Source organism: Gobio gobio, assembly GCF_949357685.1.
Source record: "Gobio gobio genome assembly, chromosome: 19".
Taxonomy (NCBI): domain Eukaryota; kingdom Metazoa; phylum Chordata; class Actinopteri; order Cypriniformes; family Gobionidae; genus Gobio; species Gobio gobio.
In genome coordinates this window covers 37,363,945-37,390,797 of record NC_137112.1, presented here as the reverse complement: position 1 = coordinate 37,390,797, position 26,853 = coordinate 37,363,945, and the positions used below count along the sequence as shown (strand labels likewise).

Genomic DNA, 26,853 nt, shown 5'->3' with positions numbered 1-26,853 from the left:
TCTCATCCGAAGGACGGACATCCGTAGTTGTAGCTGAGGCCTCGAAGAGTTTGTTTTGTGTTGTCGGAAGACGCTGTTTTCTGCACTGTGAAAGCAAATCCACTTTACGTGCCTTTCCAAAGGATGAGGACTCAAGCTCGAATTGATAAGTTAAATCAGACACCATTGTTACTGTTTGTATCACTGTTTATACAAGTGTTGATGAAATTGCTGAAATTCACGTATGGTAGTTGGCGTAGACCAATCAGAGCAGAGTAGGGTCTCTGAAAGGAGGGTTTAAAGAGACTGAATCCTTGATCAAGGCGGTCCACCGGAAGCTAGATGTTTTACTTTATAACGTGTTAAATATGTATATTTTTACTTACACAAACCCATCGATTCACTTCAGAAGGCCTTTATTAACCCCCCGGAGCCTTTTATAATGGATGGATGCACTTTTTTGGTCTTCAAATTTTGGGCTGCCATTCACTGCCATTATAAAGCTTGGAAGAGCCAGGACATTTTTTAATATAACTCCGATTGTGTTTGTCTGAAAGAAGAATGTCATATACACCTAGGATGGCTTGAGGGTGAGTTAATTATGGGATAATTTAAATTTTTTAGTGAACTATCCCTTTAAGTGTTTTTTGACCTTGGATGCATGTAAACCTATTGTAGGAGACATCCAGAAACCTATAAAATTGCACAATAGGGGCAAGTTAAAAGTAATGCATAAAGGATAAATCTACTTACATAGCCCATATCTAAGAACTCGTACTTATTGGCCGAGGCAAGAAAAGCAGAGCAGGTGACCAAGTGCACCTGGGAAACAGAGACAATATACAAAGCAGGGTATATCAGCAGAGCTTTTAAAATCCAATTTAAGATTTTTAAGACCTGCACAAATAAAATTAATATTGTATGTCTATGTCCATATAGAACAAACCTATACAATCTTACAATAAATCATGTATGTCAGATTCTTTTACTGTCGGACACATTCAACTGCAGAGCATGGTAACTGTAAGTTTAAATACTTACTAACTGTAAGACATGTTTTGTTCAATATGTATTGAAGTTGGTTTATATACTAATATATCAATTCATACAAATTAGAGTTTAATCAACATTGGATTTTGTTCATACGATAATAATGCGTTTATTGCGTTTGCAAAATAACAATAATAATACATTTTAATTATAAACAATAATTATTTTGAAAAGTATGTGCTTTATCCATGTTATAGATCCTGCAACAGTGTTTTTTACTTTGAACATTCAGCGTTTACAATAATTTCAGCCTTTTGAAGTTTAATAATCACACTAGCACATATCACAATTCACTTTAAATAATAATCAATACTTTTTTAATACTATTAAAGGCATTTAAGATATTTATGACCTTAAATTTATCATAGGCCTACGGTTTGTGAACAACATGAGTGTGAGGAAATTATGACAGAATTTGAACTATTCTTTCAAAATACCTGAAGGTCGGGCAGGAGGGTGGACAAGTGAGAAAGTTGTTCCTTTAGTGCCTTCTCCTTCTCTTTATGTTGGCTGTTGAAAATGTAGATGAAAAAGTATATTAGTACCCTCTGGGTCAGTGTATACACAATGCAAAGACTTTCCCCACACAAAATGCACTGTATATTTCCAGAAATCACCCTGAATTTAACATATCGTCCTTTGTTTGCTCTTGCGTGTCCCCGATATAAAAACACACACGTACACACTGAGTCCTAGATTGCATGGACATTGCATGGACATGGACATAAATAGCTTAATTCCTGGAAGACATCAAGCCAGCTTCCAGGCAATGATGGGAAGGGGACGGAGAAAAAAAACTCTTAAGAAATAACAGGAGTCATGAAACGCAACACAAGCCACTGCTGTTCCAACATTGACCATCACAACTCTCAGCTCTGCCAAAACCATGTGGATAAACTGTCACGAATAGACAATTTAGACTTTCCGGATCTGCTTGGACAATATTTACCTTTCCACAGCTTTTAAGAGGGCCTTTTTTCTCTCTGCGAGTTTCTCCTGGGAAGAAAAGAACAGATTTTACTTTGGGACTAAATGCTATTTTTATTCTCAACATTCAATTTTCAGTGATGCTTTGACTATATATTTTTGCTCAAATTACATTATCCTTAAATTATGTGGTTTGGGTCATACATGATCATCTCTGATGCTCACAAAGCTGCCCATTATTCTGATCTTTGGTCACAGTGTGCCCCCTTCTGGAGTGTGACCTCACCTGCATACTGTTGAACTGAGTACAGATAGCACTTTCCTCCTCTTCTGCATTTGTACGCACTTCACCCAGCATGGCCTCCAGCAATACGATTGCCTCTCGCACTGACATCTGCAGCTCTTTCACCGCCTTCAAGGGAAAACAGGTCAGTACAAGATGCATCCACTTGTCGGTAGTCCACAATGAGGTTCATTTGTACTCTTTGACCCAGATGTTGGTCAGACAATCCAGTTTATAGTCATTCACCTTAAAAGCTTCCGCTCTGTTCTAAATCGAACACATTATATTCTCCTATTTACACATACACTAATGTTCAAAAGTTTGGGGTTGGTAATATTTTTTTCATGTTTCTCTAATGATCACCAAGGCTTAATTTATTTGGCAAAAAATTTAGTAAAATCAGTAATACTGTGAGTATGTGAAATATTATTACAATTTAAAATGATTGTTTTTTTATTTTAATATATTTTAAAATATGATTTACTCCTGTAATAGCAAAGCTGCAGTGTTGTAGTACTTGGACTCGGTCTTGAACTCGGTCTGAAGACCATATTTTAATGGTCTTGGTCTTGTCATGACTCTTGTGCATTTGGACTTGGTATTGACTCGTACTCGAACATATTAGGAATTGGACTTATTCCCGAGTCCACTCGAGTCTCATTCAAAATATTTCATGATTATTACTGTACGTTACTATTTCTTTAAATTGATGTTTGATTGACACGTCCAATGATTGGTGATTTTCTTGTGCACCGCTGTGCATGACTTGAGACGTTAGTGCAAAGACCCCCACCAGGTTCTCTCCCACACCCGTGACCCGCCTGCTCTCGATTCTATTTTACACTGTGTCCACCTGCCATCAACCTGTAGGGATCCCACTTTCCAGAAAGTCACATTGCTACATTATTTCTCCTCTATTGTCTTTTTTTGTTTTGGTATTTAACATAATATGAAAATAAATAAATACAAAATAAAACAACAACAATATTAGATATATTTAGTAGCAGATGATAGAATAATTGAAGTCATAATAATAAAGATGTATGTAATGTATGTAAATAAATAATAACTGTAGAAATTACATTGGGGGGGGGACATAGCGAGGAGTACAGTTCCAACTATGGTCAAAAGCATGGTTGTAGCCTACACTACATTATTTCTCAACTGCGATCTCAATATTTTCTCAAAATACATTTTAATATATTTTCTTTTTACAAAGTAGGACAAAAGTGTCACAGAGAAAACCAAATCTTGTTTAATTAAATAATAAAATGAATACAGATACGATGACTGCTGACAGTCTCAACACTGAACATCTTCCCCTAAAAAAAGGTCTAACAGAAGGCCGCCCGCCCTCTCTCCCTCCGGCACATTTACACTTTTGCATTAAAAAGACATCATTTTTTCTGCAGTCACTCTTGTGCACGCCCTCCGTAACTAAAACGTTAATTAAATTGAGTTCTAATGTTGTTTGTGGATTTTCTCTGGTCTCGTTCTCAACTCAGACTCAACCCTCTCTGAACTCGGTCTCGACTCGGACTCAACCCTCTCTGAACTCGGTCTTGGACTCAACCCTCTCTGAACTCGGTCTCGGACTCAACCCTGTCTGAACTCGGTCTCGGGCTCAGCCCTCTCTGAACTCGGACTCAACCCTCTCTGAACTCAGTCTCGGACCCAACCCTCTCTGAACTCGGTCTCGACTCGGACTCAACCCTCTCTGAACTCGGTCTCGAACTCAACCCTCTCTGAACTCGGTCTCGACTCGGACTCAACCCTCTCTGAACTCGGTCTCGACTCGGACTCAACCCTCTCTGAACTCTGTCTCGACTCGGACTCAACCCTCTCCGAACTCGGTCTCGACTCTTGACTCAACCTTCTCTGAACTCGGTCTCGACTCGGACTCAACCCTCTCTGAACTCTGTCTCGACTCGGACTCAACCCTCTCCGAACTCGGTCTCGACTCTTGACTCAACCTTCTCTGAACTCGGTCTCGACTCGGACTCAACCCTCTCTGAACTCTGTCTCGACTCGGACTCAACCCTCTCTGAACTCGGTCTCGTACTCAACCCTCTCTGAACTCGGTCTCGGACTCATCCCTGTCTGAACTCTGTCTCGGGCTCAGCCCTCTCTGAACTTGGTCTCGGACTCAACCCTCTCTGAACTCGGTCTCGACTCGGACTCAACCCTCTCTGAACTCTGTCTCGACTCGGACTCAACCCTCTCTGAACTCGGTCTCGACTCGGACTCAACCCTCTCTGAACTCGGTCTCGACTCTTGACTCAACCCTCTCTGAACTCGGTCTCGACTCGGACTCAACCCTCTCTGAACTCGGTCTCGACTCGGACTCAACCCTCTCTGAACTCTGTCTCGACTCGGACTCAACCCTCTCCGAACTCGGTCTCGACTCTTGACTCAACCTTCTCTGAACTCGGTCTCGACTCGGACTCAACCCTCTCTGAACTCTGTCTCGACTCGGACTCAACCCTCTCTGAACTCGGTCTCGTACTCAACCCTCTCTGAACTCGGTCTCGGACTCATCCCTGTCTGAACTCTGTCTCGGGCTCAGCCCTCTCTGAACTTGGTCTTGGACTCAACCCTCTCTGAACTCGGTCTCGACTCGGACTCAACCCTCTCTGAACTTGGTCTGAACTCGGACTCAACCCTCTCTGAACTCGGTCTCGACTCGGACTCAACCCTCTCTGAACTCAGTCTCGGGCTCAGCCCTCTCTGAACTCGGTCTCGACTCGGACTCAACCCTCTCTGAACTCGGTCTCGACTCGGACTCAACCCTCTCTGAACTCGGTCTCGACTCGGACTCAACCCTCTCTGAACTCGGACTCGACTCGGACTCAACCCTCTCTGAACTCGGACTCGACTCGGACTCAACCCTCTCTGAACTCGGTCTCGAATCGGACTCAACCCTCTCTGAACTCGGTCTCGGACTCAACCCTCTCTGAACTCGGTCTCGACTCGGACTCAACCCTCTCTGAACTCTGTCTCGAATCGGACTCAACTCTCTCTGAACTCGGACTCGGACTCAACCCTCTCTGAACTCGGTCTCGACTCGGACTCAACCCTCTCTGAACTCGGTCTCGACTCGGACTCAACCCTCTGAACTTGGTCTCGACTCGGACTCAACCCTCTCTGAACTCGGTCTCGACTCGTACTCAACCCTCTCTGAACTCGGTCTTGACTTGGACTCAACGCTCTCTGAAATCGGTCTCGACTCAGACTCAACCCTCTCTGAACTCGGTCTCGACTCGGACTCAACCCTCTCTGAACTCGGACTCTGACTCAACCCTCTCTGAACTCGGTCTCGACTCGGACTCAACCCTCTCTGAACTCGGTCTCGACTCGGACTCAACCCTCTCTGAACTCGGTCTCGGACTCAACCCTCTCTGAACTCGGTCTCGGACTCAACCCTCTCTGAACTCGGTCTCGACTCGGACTCAACCCTCTCTGAACTCTGTCTCGAATCGGACTCAACCCTCTCTGAACTCGGACTCGGACTCAACCCTCTCTGAACTCGGTCTCGACTCGGACTCAACCCTCTCTGAACTCGGTCTCGACTCGGACTCAACCCTCTGAACTTGGTCTCGACTCGGACTCAACCCTCTCTGAACTCGGTCTCGACTCGGACTCAACCCTCTCTGAACTCGGCCTTGACTTGGACTCAACGCTCTCTGAAATCGGTCTCGACTCAGACTCAACCCTCTCTGAACTCGGTCTCGACTCGGACTCAACCCTCTCTGAACTCGGACTCGGACTCAACCCTCTCTGAACTCGGTCTCGACTCGGACTCAACCCTCTCTGAACTTGGTCTCGACTCGGACTCAACCCTCTGAACTTGGTCTCGACTCAGACTCAACCCTCTCTGAACTCGGTCTCGACTCAGACTCAACCCTCTCTGAACTCTGTCTTATCTTGGACTCAACGCTCTCTGAAATCGGTCTCGACTCAGACTCAACCCTCTCTGAACTCGGTCTCGACTCGGACTCTAATGAGCTGGTCTCGACTACAACACTGCAAAGCTGAGTGTAATGCTTCAGAAATCATTCTAATATGCTGATTTGTTGCTCAAGAAAAGTTATATTATTAGGTATTTGGTAGGATTAATAGATGTAGAATATGGTCATGCAGAGTTAGGCTATAATATGTGCTTTATAAGTGCTAATAAACAGCCAATATCCTAGCATGCTAATAAGTAACTAGTTAGTGAGAATTGGATCCTAAACTAAAGTGTTACCAAATAATCTTACTGACCACAAACTAAATGTTTATCAATAATGAACATCATATTCACTGTACACGAGTACGTTCTGTAGTATAAGATGATATTAAGCATATATAATTTTCAGTTAATGCTTTAAAGATTATAAGATTCTTGGCAGTTTCTGGAATTGAACAATCCCTACACTTTTGACTTACTCACCAGAACAGCTTGATCCAGTAATTCACATCCCTGCCCATATGCAGTCTCAATGTCAATGCAGTTGGTGCGTTTCTCACTATCATGAAATTAAATATTATTAGTCAGATTCATTTCTTTTAATTTTAATCGTTTGTAATTCAAATGGCAACAGTCTTACTTTGGCATGTCTCTGAAACACTTGATGCACAGCATTGACTTTTTCTCTGTCGAAAACATTATGTACAGCTCTTCATGGAGTGCTGATAAAGAAATTTAGAATTTAGCCTGACATTTCACATCTTAATGGTATATGCATCATTTAATGCATTCCTTTAAGGAATCGAGTTTTGAGGATAATTATGCTACTGTTAAATGGCCATAAAGGACAGATAAATGGTTTACAGTTTTTCCACAAAAATGGACAAATGAACATGCACAATTAAATATCCACTATCTGATACCTGGTTCTAATGAATTGTGCATCCCATTATTCGAGGAAGGATTATGGAATAAACTCACGGCACTTGTGGTGCCCCTCTTTGGTGCGTTTGGCCAGGGACACAATATCATGCTGGGAAAACATCCTGGCTTTGTGTGTGAGCTCCCTGCACTCTCCACACAGTGGCTGGCTGCAGGTGTTACAATAATACATCGCTCCAGCATCCTGTGCACATATATACATGTACATCCAGTCAAAAGATGTGCTGATGCCTCAAAATAAATTAATGCATGTATTTTTCATGTACCTGTGCTTTGCATTCCACATCACAGTTAGCACACTGTACTACATTGTCTGTCGAATTATCCACCAGGAACCTCAGCAAGCGGTCCTCTGGGGGAAGTGCATTTGTGCCCATCACAACTGAGGGGTATCTGTAAGAGAAATGTCCATCAGGGTTGCCAGGTTTGTGCAACTAAAGTAGCTTAATGGCCAAATGTTGGAGCACCAGAATCGTACGTACGGGGGTGAAAATGTAGTACCTGCAGCGACAACTTAAAAGTAGCACTTGGTAACACTGATGTCCAGCCATATTTATTTATGCATTTACATATTTGAATATCTAATAATAGCCACCCATTATGATGTTGTGAATATAATACATAACAATATGACACATTAAAGATGTTGGAATGAATAGAATAGATACACATGCGTGTATCTCGAAAAACGTGGTCAGCGGCAGCCAATGAATTTGAGCAGCTATCAGACAAGGTTAACAGAGGCCGATCAGAACGAAACTTGCTGGGCCTTTTCGACTCACGGTCCTAGAGGCCTGTGAGAAATTCAAAATAAATTAGCTACTGAGGGGTGCCTTCATGTTTTTTCACGTGCGTAAGGATTGTGTACCTCGCAATTATTCGCACACGCCCACGACCTTCATACCACATGATACAGTAGAACTCCTCATTCTGGGCAATCGATTACACCACTGCGGCACACCACTCTCGGGACTCTTTAGGTCAATTAATTATCAAAAAAAAAAAGTTGAATTAGTCGCCTTTGGGTCCTTTAGAAAACAGGCATGGCCAAGTCTACCCAAAAAGCTTAGAAAACCTAGCCTAGAAATCTAGATGCACCCTAGCGGCAAGGTAGTCTAGCAACTCTCCGTTGGCGTGTGATCTGGAAAAACCAAACTCTGGTCAGGCCAATCACATCGTGTATAGAGTCGGTGGGTAGGCTTAACATAATGACGCAGAATTGCGGCTGTTCCGCATGCTGCTTGTAAAAAAATAAGCTGGCGAACAACGGTCTTTCGAATCGGCTTTGGCCTTGCGCAACTCTGGAAGACTTGGAGTTAAGCTTTTCTTTGAGGAAAGAACAAAGAACGGCACTGAAGTCATTCTTAAAAAAGGAAGATGTGTCTGAGTTTTGCCGACCGGATACGGCAAAAGTTTAATCTATCAACTAGCTTCGCTTCACCTTCTTCGTTGCTCTGGTTGGTTGTAGCGCTATCCTATTGCGTGCAGAGGGAATTTGAAAGACAACCGTATATACAGCCCCTCGGATTGAGCCCTGCCAATGGTGAGTTCCCAGCAAGCCTGCAGCACTCCTCTCAGAAACTATAGCCTATGCCCCTCGATCGCCCCCCCGGTGGTTGGTCCCAGTATAGCTCATAAACCCCACCTCTCCGTGTTTTCTAATGTACTCGAGACAAACAAAACAATTAAATTACACTTCAAATAATTGTTTCCTAAAGATGGTTTCTGTCATTTTAGGCAGTTTTTATCATGATGATTTCATTTCAAGTGTTTGTTTTTTAAATAAGTTTAGTTTTAGTTAGTTATTTGATGCTATAAAAACGGGGGGTGTGACGTCATGATTGATAGCTGAGATTGACGGCTTCTCTGAGTGAAGTTGTCACTGAGGCACCAACTGACTTTTTTCTGGATTTTTGGGAGGAGGTTGGAGCTTTAGCTTTAATTTCTACATTTCCATTACTGTTTATTTCACACCAACAAAATGAATTGTTCTGCATCTGTGAGAGTGTGGGCGGGCTTTTGATAATCGCGCCTCTACTTCCTGCTCTCTACCACGCAGATTCCGGTCCCGAGATCACTACTGCGCAGACTCGGTCCCACTCCCAAATCTGTGCAAGATGTCAGCGCCGTGTGCGGGCCTCCGAAAGCTTCAACCCTCATCAGCGGAAGCCAATGAAGTCGCGTCGTCCATATTTTTGATACGGCCTATGGTTGCTTGTCAGGCTATAGAAAACCCAGAACTTCATGAAAATGGTTGAGCACATGCAACATATGATTCTAAACAAGCATGCAAACTGTTATGGAAATTGAACCATACCATGTATTTCCTTAGTAAATTGTCTGTATTGGCTGAAAATTGTATTTTCCATCTCTAAGTGGTGACAGGCTTGTTAAATAAAACATAATACCATTTTATGCATGTGCTTAAAGGCCTTAAAGCGATTGAACCCCTATAATTGCTGCTTGCTTTAAAAAAAAAAAATGTTTTAACTCCAAAAGTTTGTGTAAAATCTAATAATCGTGCTTTGAGAATGATCCAAAGACTGTCTTGTATGCATCAGTGGAAGCAAGAAAATGTGAAAGAAGTTCACGGTCACAAATTGGCTTACATTCAACTAGTGACCTAGAAATAGTCCAAAAATGGTCCTTAATTATTTAATCTTGTTAATTTATAACCTTTCTTTGTAATACATCTTTCACAATTCTAAAACTTCTTAGGGTAAAAGAAAAAACAAATTTGTTCAATGTGTTCTCAGACACAATGACACAAATATGTACATCCTGCCCCTCCGTTGGTCTCCACATTTATCTTGTTTTCATTATAACCAGCTTTTCTGGGCCAGTAATAGCATCAATGTGGTGAATTCCTAGATTACACTGCATGAGGGAGTGTGTGGTACTGCAAAGTACAAAAGCTTCATTATCTGCTACTCTAAGTGGCAAAGCAAGATCCCACACTCACACTAAACTGAGAAAGATTACACCGCCACACTCACATGCAAACAAATAGCCTACCATATAATAGAATATAAGCAATAAAAAAGTTCTACAATTTGGAAAAGCACACTGCAGCATTTCTTTCGTGTTAGGCTGTGGTAATGGATTGCATTGCTGAAATGACACTGCTTTTACCCACTGAACCACAGACTGCTGGCACCAGTACACTGGTCTTGTAAAGCCAAGCTACTTAGATGCCACAAATGCAAGTTTGCAGTGGGAAACAATGGATAAATATAGCAAGGAAAAGCTTTGCTGCTGTATCGTTATACTTGGTGCTTAAATCACGGCTAGAGTTACAACAAGCTACACATATTGTTTTGCCTCTAATACAGTAGTTGGATCTGGACATATCATTGAGACCTGCTATAGTAGGAAACGATCCAGTGAATATTCAAAATACCTTCAATAAGTATGGTTCCTGCGTAATAATCAAGGAACTTTGCTGCCGTACCATGGATGCAGCGGCGCAATATTACGCAGCGCCTGAAAATTGTCCCCAGCATGCTCCATGTGCAAGCAGGTTCTCACGTTGGTTATGTTGACGGAAGTTAGCCTTTTTTCAGGCACGGCGTAATATCACTGCGCCGCTGCACCCATGTCACCCTGTCTGCATGAAAGGTAATATATAAAAAAATAAATAAAGCATAATTGGGGCATTTAAATTGTAAATTTGAATGCTTGATCAAATAAATGCAGTTTTGGTGAGCAAAAGAGACTTCTTTCAAAAATAATCTTTGAAAACCTTTTAACGGTAAACAAATTTAATGAAACAAAAAAGACCCATTTTACACAATATTAACTCCAAATTCACTACAACATTTTTTAATGAATAAAATGTGCACTATCCAACTATTGGTAGATTTTGGAATTGACTGATATTCCAAAATGTCCAAATAGTGCCATTAATTGCCATGGCTGATATATCATTTCCGTCTATAGCAAATAGCATACATGAATTACCCGTTGCAGATCTATACAGGTGGAGCTGGGGAAGGTGGAGGGTTGAGGGTGCCATCTAGAATTTTTATGACAGAACTTTCTAAATATCACTAATTACTTTCACTTACTTCTTTTGATTTGCCCTGCACACTGTAAAGAAATGCATAAAAATAGCAGATCTGTGAGTCACCTCGAAACAAAATGAAATAGGTCAGCTCCAGATTGTGTGTAATTGCTATAAGCTGTGGGATCAATGCATCAAGCACCTTTGCCAAGATGCTTGCGTAGGGATCTTTTGTTAAATTACAATGATGTGATCGGAGTGCCCATCATGTGGAGTGCTTGTCACGGTGCTAAAATCAGAATGTTGGGTTCGTCCTGCAGCTGTCCCAACGGCAACAGCCCTGTGCTTCTCCTCACTGGCCTGGAAGAATGAATGTTGTATGTTGCATGAATTTGAGCTTGAAACCGAATTCAAGACTAGGAAATGATTGCAACAGCATTGATTGTTATTGATCAACAAAGAGAAACATGAAATGAAAAAAAAAAAAAAAGATGAATTGAAAATGATGAAATGCAGCATCAAACAACGAGAAGAACATTTGTTAGTCATCAAAACCTTGGACAGCGCTTCAAAACAGAAGACTTGACGGTTATATATACAAGAGCGTAATGAGTGGGTGGGTAGTGCAAGAAAGATTACTGGAATCCAGGTCTGGCAAAGATTCATTTTGGAATTAACATCAGATCGAGCTTGAAGAAATCTAGAATAAGTGGAGACCCAGATGTAACTTGGCTTCAGCCTGCTGTGGCTGGTTCTAATTGAACACTTCTGTCATGATTTCCATTTCCTCACCCCCACCCCCTGTAGTGTTTCTGTTTTGTACTTGGATCTCAATAAAGCAATTGGATTTTTTTTCATTGTCTACTTATGGGTGGCTTATTTCACTTTTAGTATAGCATTTAAAATGTTTGATATCAGAACAAATGGAGCAAATACAGGGAGTGCAGAATTATTAGGCACGTTGATTTTCTGATCATATTTTTTTTCCAGGCACATTTGACCAATTCCAAACCACAGTAATCCTAATAACTACTATTGATTTAGTATTTAATAATGTATAAGTGATATATAATTGTTCATGAAGGCTGGAAATGAAAATCACCTTATATTCAGGTGTGCAGAATTATTAGGCATGTTTTCTTTTACAGATAAATTGAGCCAAAAAAGAGATTTAACTCAGACTGAAAAGTCAAAAAGTATTAAATGCCCATGAGAAGGATGCAGTACTAATGCAATACTAGACATTGCAGTTAAGGCATGACCATTGGACAGTGAAATGCTCGTTGGGTCAGCAGGATCTGACAAAAACAGGTGGTGAAGAAAAGACACCTGTTAACTGCAAAAGAATTAAGAATTAAGGTGAAGAATTAAGGGTGAAACCATCAGGAACCCTTTAGTCTCCAGCGCCACCATTTTCCAGAGCTGCAACCTACCTGGAGTCTTCAGAAGTGCAAGGTGTCAGGATCTCAGAGACTTCAGTTAGGTAAAGAATTCTAAAAAATGACCCCCACTAGATTAGAATCACAAGCTGAAGTGTTGTAAAATACATGAAGAAGGTTTTTTTATAGGCTTTATAGGTTTTATAGGTTGAGAGTGACTCTTGAAGGACCAGCACCACATCCTCTAGTACCACTGTTTGAAAAATTCATCTTCCAGAATCTGGCAGTACGTTTTGGGAGTTCATTTTAGTCCATCTCTGCAAAACGGACTTCAGGATGGACTAAAATGAACTCCCAAAAAGTACTGCCAGATTCTGGAAGATGAATTCTTCAAACAGTGGTACTAGAGGATGTGGTGCTGGTCCTTCAAGAGTCATTCTCAACCTATCTGTCCATAAAGCCTATAAAAAAACCTTCTTCATGTATTTTACAACACTTCAGCTTGTGATTCTTATCTAGTGGGGGTCATTTTTTAGGATTCTTTACCTAACTGAAGTCTCTGAGATCCTGACACCTTGCACTTCTGGAGACTCCAGGTAGGTTGCAGCTCTGGAAAATGGTGGCGCTGGAGACTAAAGGGTTCCTGATGGTTTCACCCTTAATTCTTCACCTTAATTCTTAATTCTTTTGCGGTTAACAGGTGTCTTTTCTCCGCCACATGTTTTTTTCTGACCCTGCTGACCCAACGAGCATTTCACTGTCCAATGGTCATGCCTTAACTGCAATGTCTAGTATTGCATTAGTATTGCATCCTTCTCATGGGCATTTAATACTTTTTGACTTTTCAGTCTGAGTTAAATCTCTTTTTTGGCTCAATTTATCTGTAAAAGAAAACATGCCTAATAATTCTGCACACCTGAATATAAGGTGATTTTCATTTCCAGCCTTCATGAACAATTATATATCACTTATACATTATTAAATACTAAATCAATAGTAGTTATTAGGATTACTGTGGTTTGGAATTGGTCAAATGTGCCTGGAAAAAAAATATGATCAGAAAATCAACGTGCCTAATAATTATGCACTCCCTGTATGTCGCCTTAATTGGTCAAGCATGATTCATGCACACTTTCCCTGTTTTCTGTACCAGTATATGTGTCTTTTACTTCCCCATATGCGATTTTTGTGCTTACCCACAGAGGGGGCAATTGAGGCGATTGTCATTGGCCCTGCCACGCAGGCAACTGGCACAGAAGATGTGGTAGCAGTCCAGAAGACATGGATGGCGGTATTGCTCATGACACAGGTGACAGACGAGGGGATGGAGCTTGTAATAGTCTGGATCCCACAGGTCATTGTGAGAGAAGATGATTCCTCCTGGCATCTGTAAAAAAACAACATATACATTCAAGTATTTGGCATAGTTCGAAATGGATATTACTATAATTATATAAGTCTCTGCTGTTTTTATCCAGAATTAGTAAAAAAAACATTTTTAAGTATAAAATCTAGTTTTGTGGGACATTATATATAAATGCCAGTTGTGAATAGTATGATTTTTTGTGAGCAAAATGTTTTTTTTGAATCAGTATTTGTGGATAACAACACTGTAAACCCGAATTCTCACAATAATTAATTGTTTTGAGTAGAACCAACTCAGTTCAATCAAATTAACTTTAATGAGTATTTAGATATTTTAACTTTCTTTTTCTTTTAAGTTCATCAATCGGACACTTTTTAAGTAATCTGAATTGTTTCATTGTTTTGAGTTTTATGAATGTGGCGAGGTTGACGAGCGAGAGACGTGGGAGGAGCGAGCGAGACCGGTGTGTGATTGAGAATGAACGTCACCTGCGAGGCACACCGGTCTTGAGTCCCCTCATGAGGGAGCCCGGAGGCATATAAGGACGAGCGACACTAGTGAAGGACGAGAGAGGACCAGGCCTGGACTTTACATTGTTTTGTTATGTGTGTGCGTGGCAGTCGTCCGTGATGGGCTGCCGCTTTTACTTTCATTTTGTGTTTATTATTTGATTAAAGTCTTTTAACGTTCACAGGTTCCCGCCTTCTTCTTCCCATATCAACAAACTTCATTACTTTGGTGCCGAAACCCGGGTGGAAGGAGAGACATGCTGTTGGAGAGCCCTCGCTGCTGAGGGAGATCACGGTGCTGAGGAGCTCGGGCAGTGTGGAAGAGTGAATGCCGCGAGTGGCTGCCCGAGGCGGTGGTGCTGGAGCGATTAAAGAAAGATCCGGTGGGACGGAGAGCTCGCTGCCGTGCCCCTGGTTTGAGGTGGGGTGGCTGCGTGCACCGTGGGCCGGAGTCTGCTGACGTCCGCCATGTTGGGGAGGAACAGGGAGCGCAACAATAGGAGCCACCGCCAAGGTGCGGAGGAGGATCGAGCCGTCCACCAAGCATCCTGTACCATCGCATGGCACCGCGAGGAAGAGCCTCTCGGCGGGCTGAGGACCGAGCAGCAGTGTGTCAGGGAACCGGACCAAGTTTTTTTTCCCTCTCTCCACTCTCTCATCCTGTCGCTGTCTGTGTCTCCGTCTTCCGTTTCTCTCGTCTTGTCTGTCCATACACCCAGACGCGGGAGACGCGGAGATTGGCCCCGAGGAGGGGAGTAGGTGCCGTCTCGGATGTACCCCCCGGCCTGCAAGGGACGATAGGGGTATGTGGCGAAGTTGACGAGCGAGATACGTGGGAGGAGCGAGCGAGGTGTCGCATGAGGGAGCCTGGAGGCATATAAGGACGAGTCACACTAGTGAAGGACGAGAGAGGACCAGGCCTGGACTTTACGTTGTTTTGTTATGTGTGTTGTTCTTTAATTTTGTGTTTATTATTTGATAAAAGTCTTTTAATGTTCGCCGGTTCCCGCCTCCTTCTTCCCATATCAACAAACTTCATTACAATTAACTTGTTGAAATGCTTTGCCATGACACTCGAAAGGGAGAGTAGCCTAAATGCAATAAATTAAGTGTTATATAATGTTTTTCGTGCAAGATAAATGTTAAGGTGTTAAGTTGGCATGAGCTTAGTTTGAGAACAGATATACAAATGTTCTATTGCTGTACTCATTCAGCAAGTACTATGCTATGCTAATGCTATCAAAGCATTGTGTTAACAATTAGCAAGGTAGCATTAATTGAATTAGCAAGTTAAAGCTAGCCAAGTTTCCACTACTAAAAATATTTAAGTTTTAATTTTAATTTAAATGAATGAATTAGCTTCCTCAAATATTTGAAGTTAAGAGCAATTAAAATGTACGAGTACAAAATAGAAATCTGCAAGTTCTGCAAAATCTGTGAGTTTTGCCAACTTATTTGGGTTTACTAAAGCAAATAAAAGAAGAATCTGCATTTCCTACAATACTTTTTTATTCAAACTAATTATTATAACATTATATTAATGTTCCTTTTATAACATTAGAATCTTGTTCTCTGACAAGTTGGAAATAAAGACAAGACAAAAGGCAAACTTTCATAAATAAAAACTATAAGCTACATTCAGTAACTTGCTGTCAAATCTATACAGACTAGTGCCCTGACATAGTATATTCACTTTTAAATACAGTGAGTGATAAATTTATAGAAAATCAATCAATCAATAAATAGTGCTATAAATTCTCCATGTAAATCCGTCTTTCTCATTATTTTACTTCAAAATTGATCTTTTATAGAAGCAAAACAGTGCACTAACACTATGCAATTAAAAAAACCTTACCTGATCAAAACCAAAACATATTTGTTATTCCAAACATATTGCAATATCATATGGCATTATAAAATCCCAACAAGACAAATCTCTGTATTATGTCTCCCTGAGTGGCTTGAGTTCATGGGAAGACAGTTCTCATTTCCTCTTCACAAGCAAAACACAGTCGCCGACTCAGTAAATTTGGCTTGGTTCAGGAGGGGCCATTGGGTTAACACTATGGTCTTGACCACTATCTAGAGCTGGAATGACAGGAATGCTGGGACTCTTCAACAGGAGCCTGATGCCTAGCAGCTGACTATGAGGGAGGGGAGGGGAACTGAATGTAAAGGGAGACTGAGGGTTTGCCAAAGGTCTGACAACATGAGAAACCAGAGCCTGTGTCCCCTGTTAGGAGGGCAGCAAAATATTTTTATTTATGCAATAGGATATCAATGGTCTCTTAATGGTCAGCTATTGTTCTACTATTACCAATAGTTTAATAGCCTCTCTTCATATTGTCTGTATGTTTTATGTTCTGATTATAGCTCAGCTGTTTCTTATTTTTATAACAGTTAACATTATCTATCTATCTATCTATCTATCTATCTATCTATCTATCTATCTATCTATCTATCTATCTATCTATCTATCTATCTATCTATCTATCTATCTATCTATCTATCTATCTATCTATCTATCTATCTATCTATCTATCTATCTATCTATCTATCTATCTATCTATCTATCTATCTATCTATCAACAATAATGTGATTATTTCAAGTCTTGTGATCTCAACGACATGCAAACATATGTTAAGTTTTGATACATTTATTTCCAGTGATTTTCCACTAAAACAATTTAGACAAGGCATTAGAAAAGGTACAATTAAATACACTACCTATGATCCATAGATAGACCGTAAAAAAATTATGATCCTCTGGCTGTACTAATCAATCTCCGAATAAATGATTCTATCGATTATGTTTGGGATAGATTATAACGGGAAGCTTTCAATGCGCATGCGCTCCCTCTCCTCTCCCTTTCTGCCAAACTGTCGGCCATGGCCCCGATTGTGAGTACGAGCAAGTTTCTGAAAAAATTACAAAATACGTTGTGTCACGTCCCTCTAGGCTCGAAGAAACTGGTGCATATTAAAGCCGAAACATGGAGCGATTGAGTAATTCGATTAACGAAAGATTGCGTGTATCAGAGTTGTTTTTAAAAGCGTTTGTTTACCGGAGGTCTGGAGAGAGGCCTGCTCGTGAGCAACCACGTTGTAGCAAACCACCAGTTAGCGGATTAGCATTTCTCATAGAACCGACACAGGATAACTACTATATTAAGCAATTTTCGACAATACTGATGTGTATCGAAATTGTAGACGGTGTATATTTTTGTATTTTGTTTTTAAAGAAATTTCCTCGACAAAGAATTGAAACCATGAAGCTAACTTAGCCAAAATGATATGGCTGCGTTGAAGATTTAATTTTACGTTTACCCTAACGTTTTTATTCACATTAAGCTATAGCTTTCAATAATGTCTAGCTGTTGATTGTTGTCATGTATACTGTCAAATTCCCGTTTTGCCACTGCTCCTTTGAATAAATGATCGGAGAAACATAGCTTAAGTACATTGATTCATGTAGATTTATTCTCATTAATTTAGACCCCGAGTTATCTTAATGTAAACACTGATCGTTATTGGTTTATCCTGTGTAACTGATTGTGTCTTTCAGAAAAAGCAGGTGACCAAGGGTGGGAAGAAGAAAAAGCAGGTCCTAAAGTTCACTTTGGACTGCACCCACCCTGTAGAGGATGGCATCATGGACGCTGCTAACTTTGTAAGTGTACACTGGTCTTCGGATGCATAGTGCACACAAAACTGTAAATGTCCAATTAGATTACCTTACTGAAAAGTCATTTTGGGGGTTTTGTATGTTTGTAAAGTCCTCATGAAATGAATTTGAAAAGCATGCTATATAGACCTTATTGTGAGTATTTCATCCTTGCATGTTTTTTTTTCTAAACTCAATGTTTAATCTTAATATCAGAACTGGATATCTTGTATACATGTGTAAAACTTCATTTCCTGCTTGTGAAATCTATATATACGGCTAACATTTTAAGGCTGGATAGTCAATTCTGACTACTAAGTCGTCTTGTTTTTCTTGGAAATGGCAGTGACTTATTTAGATTTATGTTGTCAGTAGGGCTGAACGATTAATTGCATTTGCGATAATATCGCAATACGATATAACGCGATTTCCTAACCGCTAAGGCTGCGATTACAGTCTGGTCACGTGACACGCGAGAGTAAAGTCTGCAGAAGAAGCAACTTGGCACGTTACACATGCCTGGCCTAAAAGGGGAAAAATACTGTTTGTGTTTGATCTATCTAATATTGTGTTGTTCATACTATAGGCTACAATAGAGGTGGGAGAAAAGATTCTTCTCCAATGATTCTGGATCGATTCTGAGCTTAGATTTTAACTGCAGGTGCGCGGTGGCGCTGCGTGTGTTTTAGAAACACCCGTATTCTGATTGCTTCCATTATCTCTCTCTTTCTCTCCCTCTCTCACACATACACACACACAATCACACACGAACCATAAAATATTTCATAACGTCCGGAACGGTTGACAGCGCGAATCGCAATGACATTCGCAGGCTTCTTTGCACAGGATATGCGCTGTGAGAAACTTAGCTGTCTATGATGATGTCATGATTAATAATCAAACAACAGTAAAGCTGAGAAAGAGAAAAATCACTCACAGTTCAGACACTCTTAAATACTGAAAGCACTCTTTGTTCATTGCTTGTAATATTTTTTTTGTTCCTCTTTATGATTTACTAGCTTATGTTTTGCAGCTATATTAGTTTATATATTTAAAATTATTAACATGCAATTGTTTTAATTAAAATGTTATAATGTCCTAGTTATTTTAAAAAGCTTATAATTACATATATCATAAAAAAAAACATTTTTAGCTTTTAATAAATTAATAAGATTAATTAATAAGGAAAAAGTTCAAGAATTGTTTTGGAATCGGATCGTGACTCCCAGAACCGGAATCGGATCGTGATGTACCAATTAAAGATTTCCACCATTACTATACAATGATGTATTGTTGAATAATACAGAAGATAAAGAGTTTAAAAAATAATCGCATATTAAATCGCAATATTGGTTAAAAAAATCGCAATTTGATTTTTCCAAAATCGTTCAGCCCTAGTTGTCAGTTCTATCATTGATATCCATTTTAGGTAGCCCTGCTCCTAAATTACACACAAAACAAAACTAGCTCCAAAACTAAGCTGCAAAGTGGACTTTATACCGATAGTTAAGTGTCTGTAATTGTCTGGTCTAGTTTTTCTTTCATTCTGTAAAGTTATTTTATTTTTTCAAAAATAACTTATTTGTGCAGCTGTGATAAATGTGGTTATAGGGGTTAATGTCTCTCAGTTGCAGTTCTGTATGCCCTAATAGGCATGTCTGCGTGTCTCTCTTTAGGAACAGTTCCTTCAGGAGCGCATCAAAGTAAATGGTAAAGCTGGTAACTTGGGTGGTGGCGTGGTCTCCATTGAAAGGAGCAAGAGCAAAATTACAGTGACATCAGAGGTCCCCTTCTCTAAAAGGTAAGTCTGAGATTACAGATCCATTTTACTGAAGTGAAATGCTTATTAGGGGCTGCTAACTATTGGCTTATTGTAGGTCTGCACGACTAATCGCAATTAACTTTTTTTTTTTTATGTGCAGCTTAGGGAAGTCACAAGTACCAGTACTTCGGTACTGAAATCAAAAAAATGTGATGATACCAGCATTTCTGTAGTACCGACTCGGGTACCGAGTATATTTGGTACCCGCTGCTGTGTTCAGTCGCTTCCGTGTTTATCAAGCGCAGGGCTCCAGACTGTAGCTAAATATATACATACTAGTGTATGTGAATATTAAACTGCAAAATACTATTTAAATATTACTCCTGCATGCTTTGCGCCTCTGAATGACGGGGCATGTGCGTGGTTTCATTTGCAGCTCGCACACATGTACGCACGCGTGACACTCGCTGTCATTTTAGCCTCTGCCGTGTCACTATATGAGGACATGAACGCGCAAACTGTCACTCCATGAGAATTTACTGTTTCATTTGAGAAAACTGTCATCTCATGAACACAGACACTCAAAGGTTTTCACAGCAACCCGTCAAAATAAAAGTTCAGTTTAACAAAGAAATTGACAAATATATTAGGCTACTGTTGTACATTAGATTTAGGGTGCTTTCACATCTCTAGCTCGGTTCATTTGGTCTGAACCAAGGGCAAACAATTATACACTGTAGCATTTTTCAGCTTTTTTTGGTTCCTTTTCACACCACACTGATTGTTTTGGTCCGAACCAGTTGTGGTGTGAACATAAATGCAGTCACTTGACAACATCCACATCACTCATTGGCCATGGCATATTTCCTAAACTGTGACTGCGTGGGCTGGTTTTGTCCCTGGCCATAATCTATTACATTGTTTGTATACACCACAATATGCAAACAATACATTTCTATAATGAAGTGCGGATGCGGCTTGAAAACAACGTTCTAATGCACTGCAAACGGCGAGCGCGCATCGCTCGTCACTTCAAGCGAAGAACGCGCTGTTCTTTCGAGTTTTCGAAAGTTGGGACCTAATATGGTCATCAGACCAAATTTCTATGAGGCTCCGCACCTCCTCACTACTCCAACTTTCAAACAATCAAAACTGTAAACAAACATTTCCTCATCACATAATGCGCTGCTGACTACGGCACCTGGTTTAGTCCAAAAATGATCAGTACTTTTTGCAGTTGGGTCTGTTCGAGGGCGATCGTGTTCTCATCACAAACGAACCGCCTCAGAGTTCGTTTGAAAGCGTACCGAGACCACCTCTTCAATGAGGTCTCGGTACGCTTGTTTGGTCTGCTTTTGGCGCTTTGGTCCGAGTGCGATTTGCTGCTTTCACACCTGACCATACGAACCGCACCAAACGGGAAAACTAACTCTAGTACGATTCAAACGAACTAAATGAGGCAGGTGTGAAAGCACCCTTAGCTACGTCTCTATGTAATAATAATAGGCTACTACTTATAATGATAATTATGCCTAGATGGTTGCTTATTTTTCACTTGCTCTTTTATAATCAAGGTTTACTTTTGAACAGAATGTAGCCTTTAAATGTTTATGTATTTACTTATAATGATTATCACAAATAATAAACTCATTGAATTTAATTAAAAAACATTTTTAAATGGTTAAAACATTTTTTTTTGCTGTGGTACCAAAATTAGTCCTGAGAACCGTAATTGTTTTCTGATATTTGTACCGACTACTGGAGTTTTGGTAGTGACATCCCTAGTGCAGCTTGTCATTGAAGCACGGCTCTATGATCCGTAGTAAATGCCGCTCCATCTGGGCCGATAGCTGTTGAGCCAGCATCGTGATTTCCCCACCCCACGAAAAATAATGAAGGTGTTTCTCGATCACAATACAAATTACATTCAAAACAGTTCAATGAACACAATTTAATCTAAAGGTTTTATTGTGCAAAAAAAGGCAAGCGAATTATAGGCTACTAGATGTTTTACACAAACTAAACCAATGATATTCAAATGCCGGACGGTGATGTGCACGGGATCCTGGCATGTTTCCATCCGGAGCGGAAGACGGAACAGTTTCCAGTTGAAGTGAGCAGACCGTCAAAACAGTGGTGCGGATCACAATGCCAATTTGGTAGACATCGCCCAGCCCTATCTGAAAGCACTGCGAGTTTGAGTCACTTATAACATGCATTTGAAAAAGCAACACGTGTTAAACATCTTTCCAAATATGAGAAGAATTTATGAACGTCTTGTCCAACAAGACAACATTAAATAACATGTTTTTACTCAATTCTTGTCATTGTCAGTTTAGTGTTTGAAAACATCATTCTGTGAGATGTGGCTTCTTACACAGAATAAGGCACACAATATTATTTCATAGTATTCTATACAGTGATAAAGGCTATGTTTATTAGCATTGAAATATAAATATACTTTATTGTCATGAAAATACCAGAGAAGGCTTGGAAGATAAACCATATATTGTCGTAGTCGTGTGTTTTATTAGTCATGTTTAATCAAAGCGTTTCAATCTTCTGTTGATTCAGCTACAGCAATTAGTATGATGCCCATAGGGATTTCCTGGAATTATGTTTATTGTACTTCTGCTGGGCATATTTGGCGTTTCTGCACGAGAGCGCCCTCTGGCTTTCAGATGAAGCAACAAACAGATCACAGAGCCTTGCACTAGCAAGCTGCTCATAAAATAATCGCAGCCATTGCCAAATCGCGTGCGGTTTAATTTCTATTAATCATGCAACCCTTTTTTCTTTTGATGCTGAATTCCAGATGGCTTACTAGAAAAGGCTTTTCAGAAGAGCTGTTATCTGAAAAACATAAAAAGCAGCCCATGCTGTGGCTTTAATGTCAGCTTTTATTATTGTTAGTGTGTGAAATATACTTTACTATCCCTGTTAGGGAAATTTGGAGTGGATTTAAAGGAACATTCCAACATCACCTGATATACCTAAAAGTATTAAAAGGATGGTTCACCCAAAAATGAAAATTATCCCATGATTTACTCACCCTCAAGCCATCCTAGGTGTATATGACATTCTTTCAGACGAATACAATCAGAGTAATATTAATAAATATCCTGGCGAATCCAAGCTTTATAATGGCAGTAAATGGCAGCCCAAAATTTGAAGCTCAAAGTGCATCCATCCATAAATAAAGGCCTTCTGTAGTGAATCAATGGGTTTTTGTAAGAAAAATTTCCATATTTAAGACGTTATAAAGTAAAATATTTCGCTTCCGGCGGACCGCCTTTCATATTCAACTTACAGAAAAAGCGTAATTGGTGCAACGATGACGTCGGACGTAGCGTAATTGTTTTGAACTGCGAGAGGCGTTACACTTTCTTCGTAAGTTGAATACGGAAGTACACAGACTCAATGAAAATGCATGCCCCACATGAGAGATTTGTCTATACACACCTAGATACTTGTTATGTTGCGCACATGTAATTTCCTGATTGTGAACGAATACAGGTGTATTGTCTCCAACCCGCTTGGCATGTTGGATATATCAAATAATTGAGTTACTGTGAATTGAGTTTTCCCATATTTATCTACTTTTATTTTGCAGTAGCTTAGATGTTAATTGTTGAATAGGTGGACTTCGGATACATTACTATAGTCCTTTTGTAATGACTGTTATTCCACTTAGTGTGAAGTTTCAAGCAAGGCCTTTGAGGCGTTGCATTAAGGATGCACCGACGTGAAAGTTTTGGCCAAAATCGATAATTCTTTATATTTGAAAGCCGGTAAACTGATATTTTGGCAGTTAAATCTAAATCCAAACGTTGATATTTTTTGAAAACTTGATCACAAAAATAAAGGGTCCACATCATCCCAAGCACTTAAACATAAATCAACCATGTACAGTACAGTAGCCTGTAGTTTGAACCAGTGTAAAATTCAACTTTTAAAATTAAAATTATTTAAAAATAAATGCCTAAATAATGCAAACAAGTCATTGGACATCATATAAAGAATCAAAATGTGTGTCATGAATATGAGATTCAGATATTTATGCAACATATTACAGCTTATATCTTCACAAGTGAACATGAACTAAGTTATGTGCTAGACAGAATGTGTAGCTCCATTGTGGATGCGCTCTTCCCATAACACGTTGAAACCCGGTGCCTAAATCCAAAGATTTTTTTTTTTAAACTAAGTGTTCTCATTGTTATGAATATGACCGTCCCAATCATAGTTATTAATGTTGTGCATTGCTGTTTGAGCTGCGTGCGCTGAAGCTAAAGATGTTCACCGGTAACACTGCATTAAAGCATACAATAATTGCAACTTACAATTGCACAAAAGGCTGCGACCGCACATGTGAACTTGACTCTGCTAGTCATAAAGGTGGATGTGCAAAAAAGGAGCACAAGGGATTCACAACATTCTTTTACAGTAGTGTTTTCATTATAATTGTATGTAGCCTATGTGATAGACCTGCACTGCACGTTATACTTAACTGTATTTTCCATTTCAAAGTGATTCCAATCATATTTCAAGCAATTCAAAACCATCATTGTGAACCGTGCGCATCTGAAGCTTCTCAGCTGGAGGAAATAATTGTTCGGCCTTAAAGGATTAGTTCACATCAAAATGAAAATTTCCTGATATTTTACTCACCCCCATCTCATCCAAGATGTTCATGTCTGTCTTCAGTTGAAAAGAGGGGGTTTTTTTGTTGAGAAAAACGTTCCAGGATTTTTCTCCACATCATAGACTTTCATGGCAACCAAAATGTTGAAGGTCCAGATCAATGCAGTTGCAAAGTGCTTTGAAGGTCTTCAGAGGCTCTGCGCGATCCCAGACGAGGAGCAGGGTCTTATCTAGCAAAACGATCATTAAAAAAAAAATTTAAATGAATATACTTAACCTAAATTGCTCATCTTGTGCTGCTCTTCGACGTGCCACGCATTGCGCAATCATGTCGGAAAGGGCACGCTAGACATAGGCGGAAGAACCGTCCCAAGCGAATGTGCAACGACCAATACAAATATCCTTTTACCAAAAAACACTCCACCTTCAACTTCAAAATTGTCCGACATCGTTGTTTTACCTTTTTTTTTTTTGCTAAAGGATGTTTGTATTAGTCTTCATGAGCGCTTTGTAAATACAAGGGCGGTACTTTTGCCTACGTCTAGCGTGATCTTTCCGATGTGATTATGCAATCCGTGGCATGTCGCAAAGCAGTGCAAGATGAGCAATTTAGGTCAAGTATATTCATTTAATACAATGTTATTTTGAAATGGCCGATCGTTTTGCTAGATAAGACCCTATTCTTCGGCTGGGATCGTGCAGAGCCTCAGAAGCACTTTGCAACTGGATTGATTTGGACCTTCAAAATTTTGGTTGCGATGGAAGTCTATGATGTAGAGGAAAAGTCCTGGAATGTTTTCCTCAAACTTAATTTCTTTTCGACTGAAGAAAGACAGACATGAACATCTTGGATGAGATGGGGTTGAGTGAATTTTCATTTTGAGGTGAACTAATCCTTTAATATATTGGCCTAATTTCCTTATAAGGCTGATAGCCATAACATTAAAAATGAACATATATCGGCCGATATCATGCATCCTTACAATGCATATTAAATGTATTGCTGCTGCTTTTTTAATATTACATCCCTTTTTTTGTTTTTTTGTAAGTGTGAAAAATGCCATCTACATCTTTCTTTGCCAGATATGTCTGGTATGCAAGATCTGATTAATTAATATCTCTTTGATTACCATAGTGGTTGTTTCTTTTGTTTTGCACAGTAAAACATGTAGTTATATAAAAAACAGAGCCTGTACTTGTAGTTTTTAAATGCACATTAGGCTGTAGACCTCAGACCTCTTGACAGTGTTTGTCCATATTACCATGTCAGTTCAAACTAGGTGTAATTTGTGACTGATCATACTTAAGTGTTTATATATTATCTTCAGGTACCTGAAGTATCTCACCAAGAAGTACCTCAAGAAGAACAACCTGCGTGACTGGCTGCGTGTAGTAGCGAACACCAAGGAGAGCTATGAATTGCGCTACTTCCAGATAAACCAGGATGAGGAGGAGGAAGACGATGAAGATTAAATCCATGCCACTTTTGTAAATTCAATAAATTTTCAAAAGAAATCGGTTTCTTTGTTTCTGGTGTGCTCATTGCAGTATGTTCAAAACATTGTGTCTTTAGCTCTGCGGGTACAAAAGTGCTGGAAAAATCCATTTGATTTTATAATTATACATTTTCTTTCTATTTTTAGAGCAGCAGAGGTCTGTTCCTTCCTTTTACTCCATTAAAGCATATAGGACTCTTTTACTACCAGTCAGACAAAGACCAATGATTTCCATAGCAACTAAAGTTTGTGCACTCAGGGTTCAGTGAGTTCATTCATCAGGAAAAACTTGCATGATATGCTAGAATAGCTTAAACCAGCCTGAAATGGTCTTTGGGCCAGGTGCAAAGTGTCTAAAACCATACTAGACCGGGAGACCATCAAACCAGCGTAGGTTGCTTTAGGCTGGGGGTTTTCCCGCACGATAATGGTATGATATGGTTTTTAATGGTTCTTTATTCTTGCAGCCTGTTTAAATGTCTTTGTCTAGCTTTATCACGTAGAGCGTCTCGCAGCAGTATCCTTGGCAACGGCTCGTGATTCGCGGGTTGTCCTGAAGGAGGTTCACAAGAATAAATTGGATGCTTTTTTTTATGAGGAGAGAATTTATTGTTTTTAAAATGTCTTAAGAAATAACATTTCGTTTATATAACCGAAACCTGGTAATTTTGTAACGGTTTACTTCACACAAAATGCGAAGGCAGAATGACAGCATCAGTCACCATTCACTTGTATTGAATGGCAATAGAAAGCGAATGGTGACCGAAATATTCAGTTTTTTCCTTCCGTGGTAACGTCAAACTGGTTTGGAACGGCGTGAGGGTGAGTAAAAACATTTTTTCCCTTTTGCAGTTTTTTTTGTTGTGTGAAGTAAACTGTCCCTTTAAAACGTCAATAAAC

The 26,853-nt window shown here is 40.0% G+C and overlaps 2 protein-coding genes across 2 annotated transcripts in view; one reads left to right on the top strand and one right to left on the bottom strand.

Moving 5' to 3' along the window:
* Positions 1-16,407, bottom strand: part of rnf207a (ring finger protein 207a) — a 33,672-nt gene extending 17,265 nt beyond the window's left edge. Inside the window, exons 1-10 of the mRNA XM_079843792.1 lie at positions 16,243-16,407; positions 13,709-13,899; positions 7,397-7,523; positions 7,170-7,314; positions 6,829-6,910; positions 6,672-6,747; positions 2,243-2,368; positions 1,979-2,025; positions 1,467-1,539; positions 733-801 (exon numbers count right to left, since the gene is read on the bottom strand). Of these exons, the coding sequence (XP_079699918.1) occupies positions 733-801; positions 1,467-1,539; positions 1,979-2,025; positions 2,243-2,368; positions 6,672-6,747; positions 6,829-6,910; positions 7,170-7,314; positions 7,397-7,523; positions 13,709-13,899 (936 nt within the window). The 5' untranslated portion in view covers positions 16,243-16,407. The remainder of the gene's footprint in view (positions 1-732; positions 802-1,466; positions 1,540-1,978; positions 2,026-2,242; positions 2,369-6,671; positions 6,748-6,828; positions 6,911-7,169; positions 7,315-7,396; positions 7,524-13,708; positions 13,900-16,242) is intronic.
* Positions 16,408-17,240: 833 nt separating this feature from the next.
* Positions 17,241-25,976, top strand: rpl22 (ribosomal protein L22). Its single transcript, XM_079844516.1, has 4 exons — positions 17,241-17,288; positions 17,953-18,057; positions 19,728-19,852; positions 25,786-25,976. Exons 1-4 carry the CDS (start codon positions 17,277-17,279, stop codon positions 25,928-25,930), a joined length of 387 nt encoding a protein of 128 aa, XP_079700642.1. The 5' UTR covers positions 17,241-17,276; the 3' UTR covers positions 25,931-25,976.
* The last annotated feature ends 877 nt before the right edge of the window (positions 25,977-26,853 follow it).

Excerpts from the sequence above, each read along its gene's own strand:
- rpl22 (XM_079844516.1), top strand. Across the intron at positions 18,058-19,727 it reads TCATGGACGCTGCTAACTTT|GAACAGTTCCTTCAGGAGCG; the intron begins GTAAGTGTACAC and ends GTCTCTCTTTAG. Across the intron at positions 19,853-25,785 it reads GAGGTCCCCTTCTCTAAAAG|GTACCTGAAGTATCTCACCA; the intron begins GTAAGTCTGAGA and ends TATTATCTTCAG.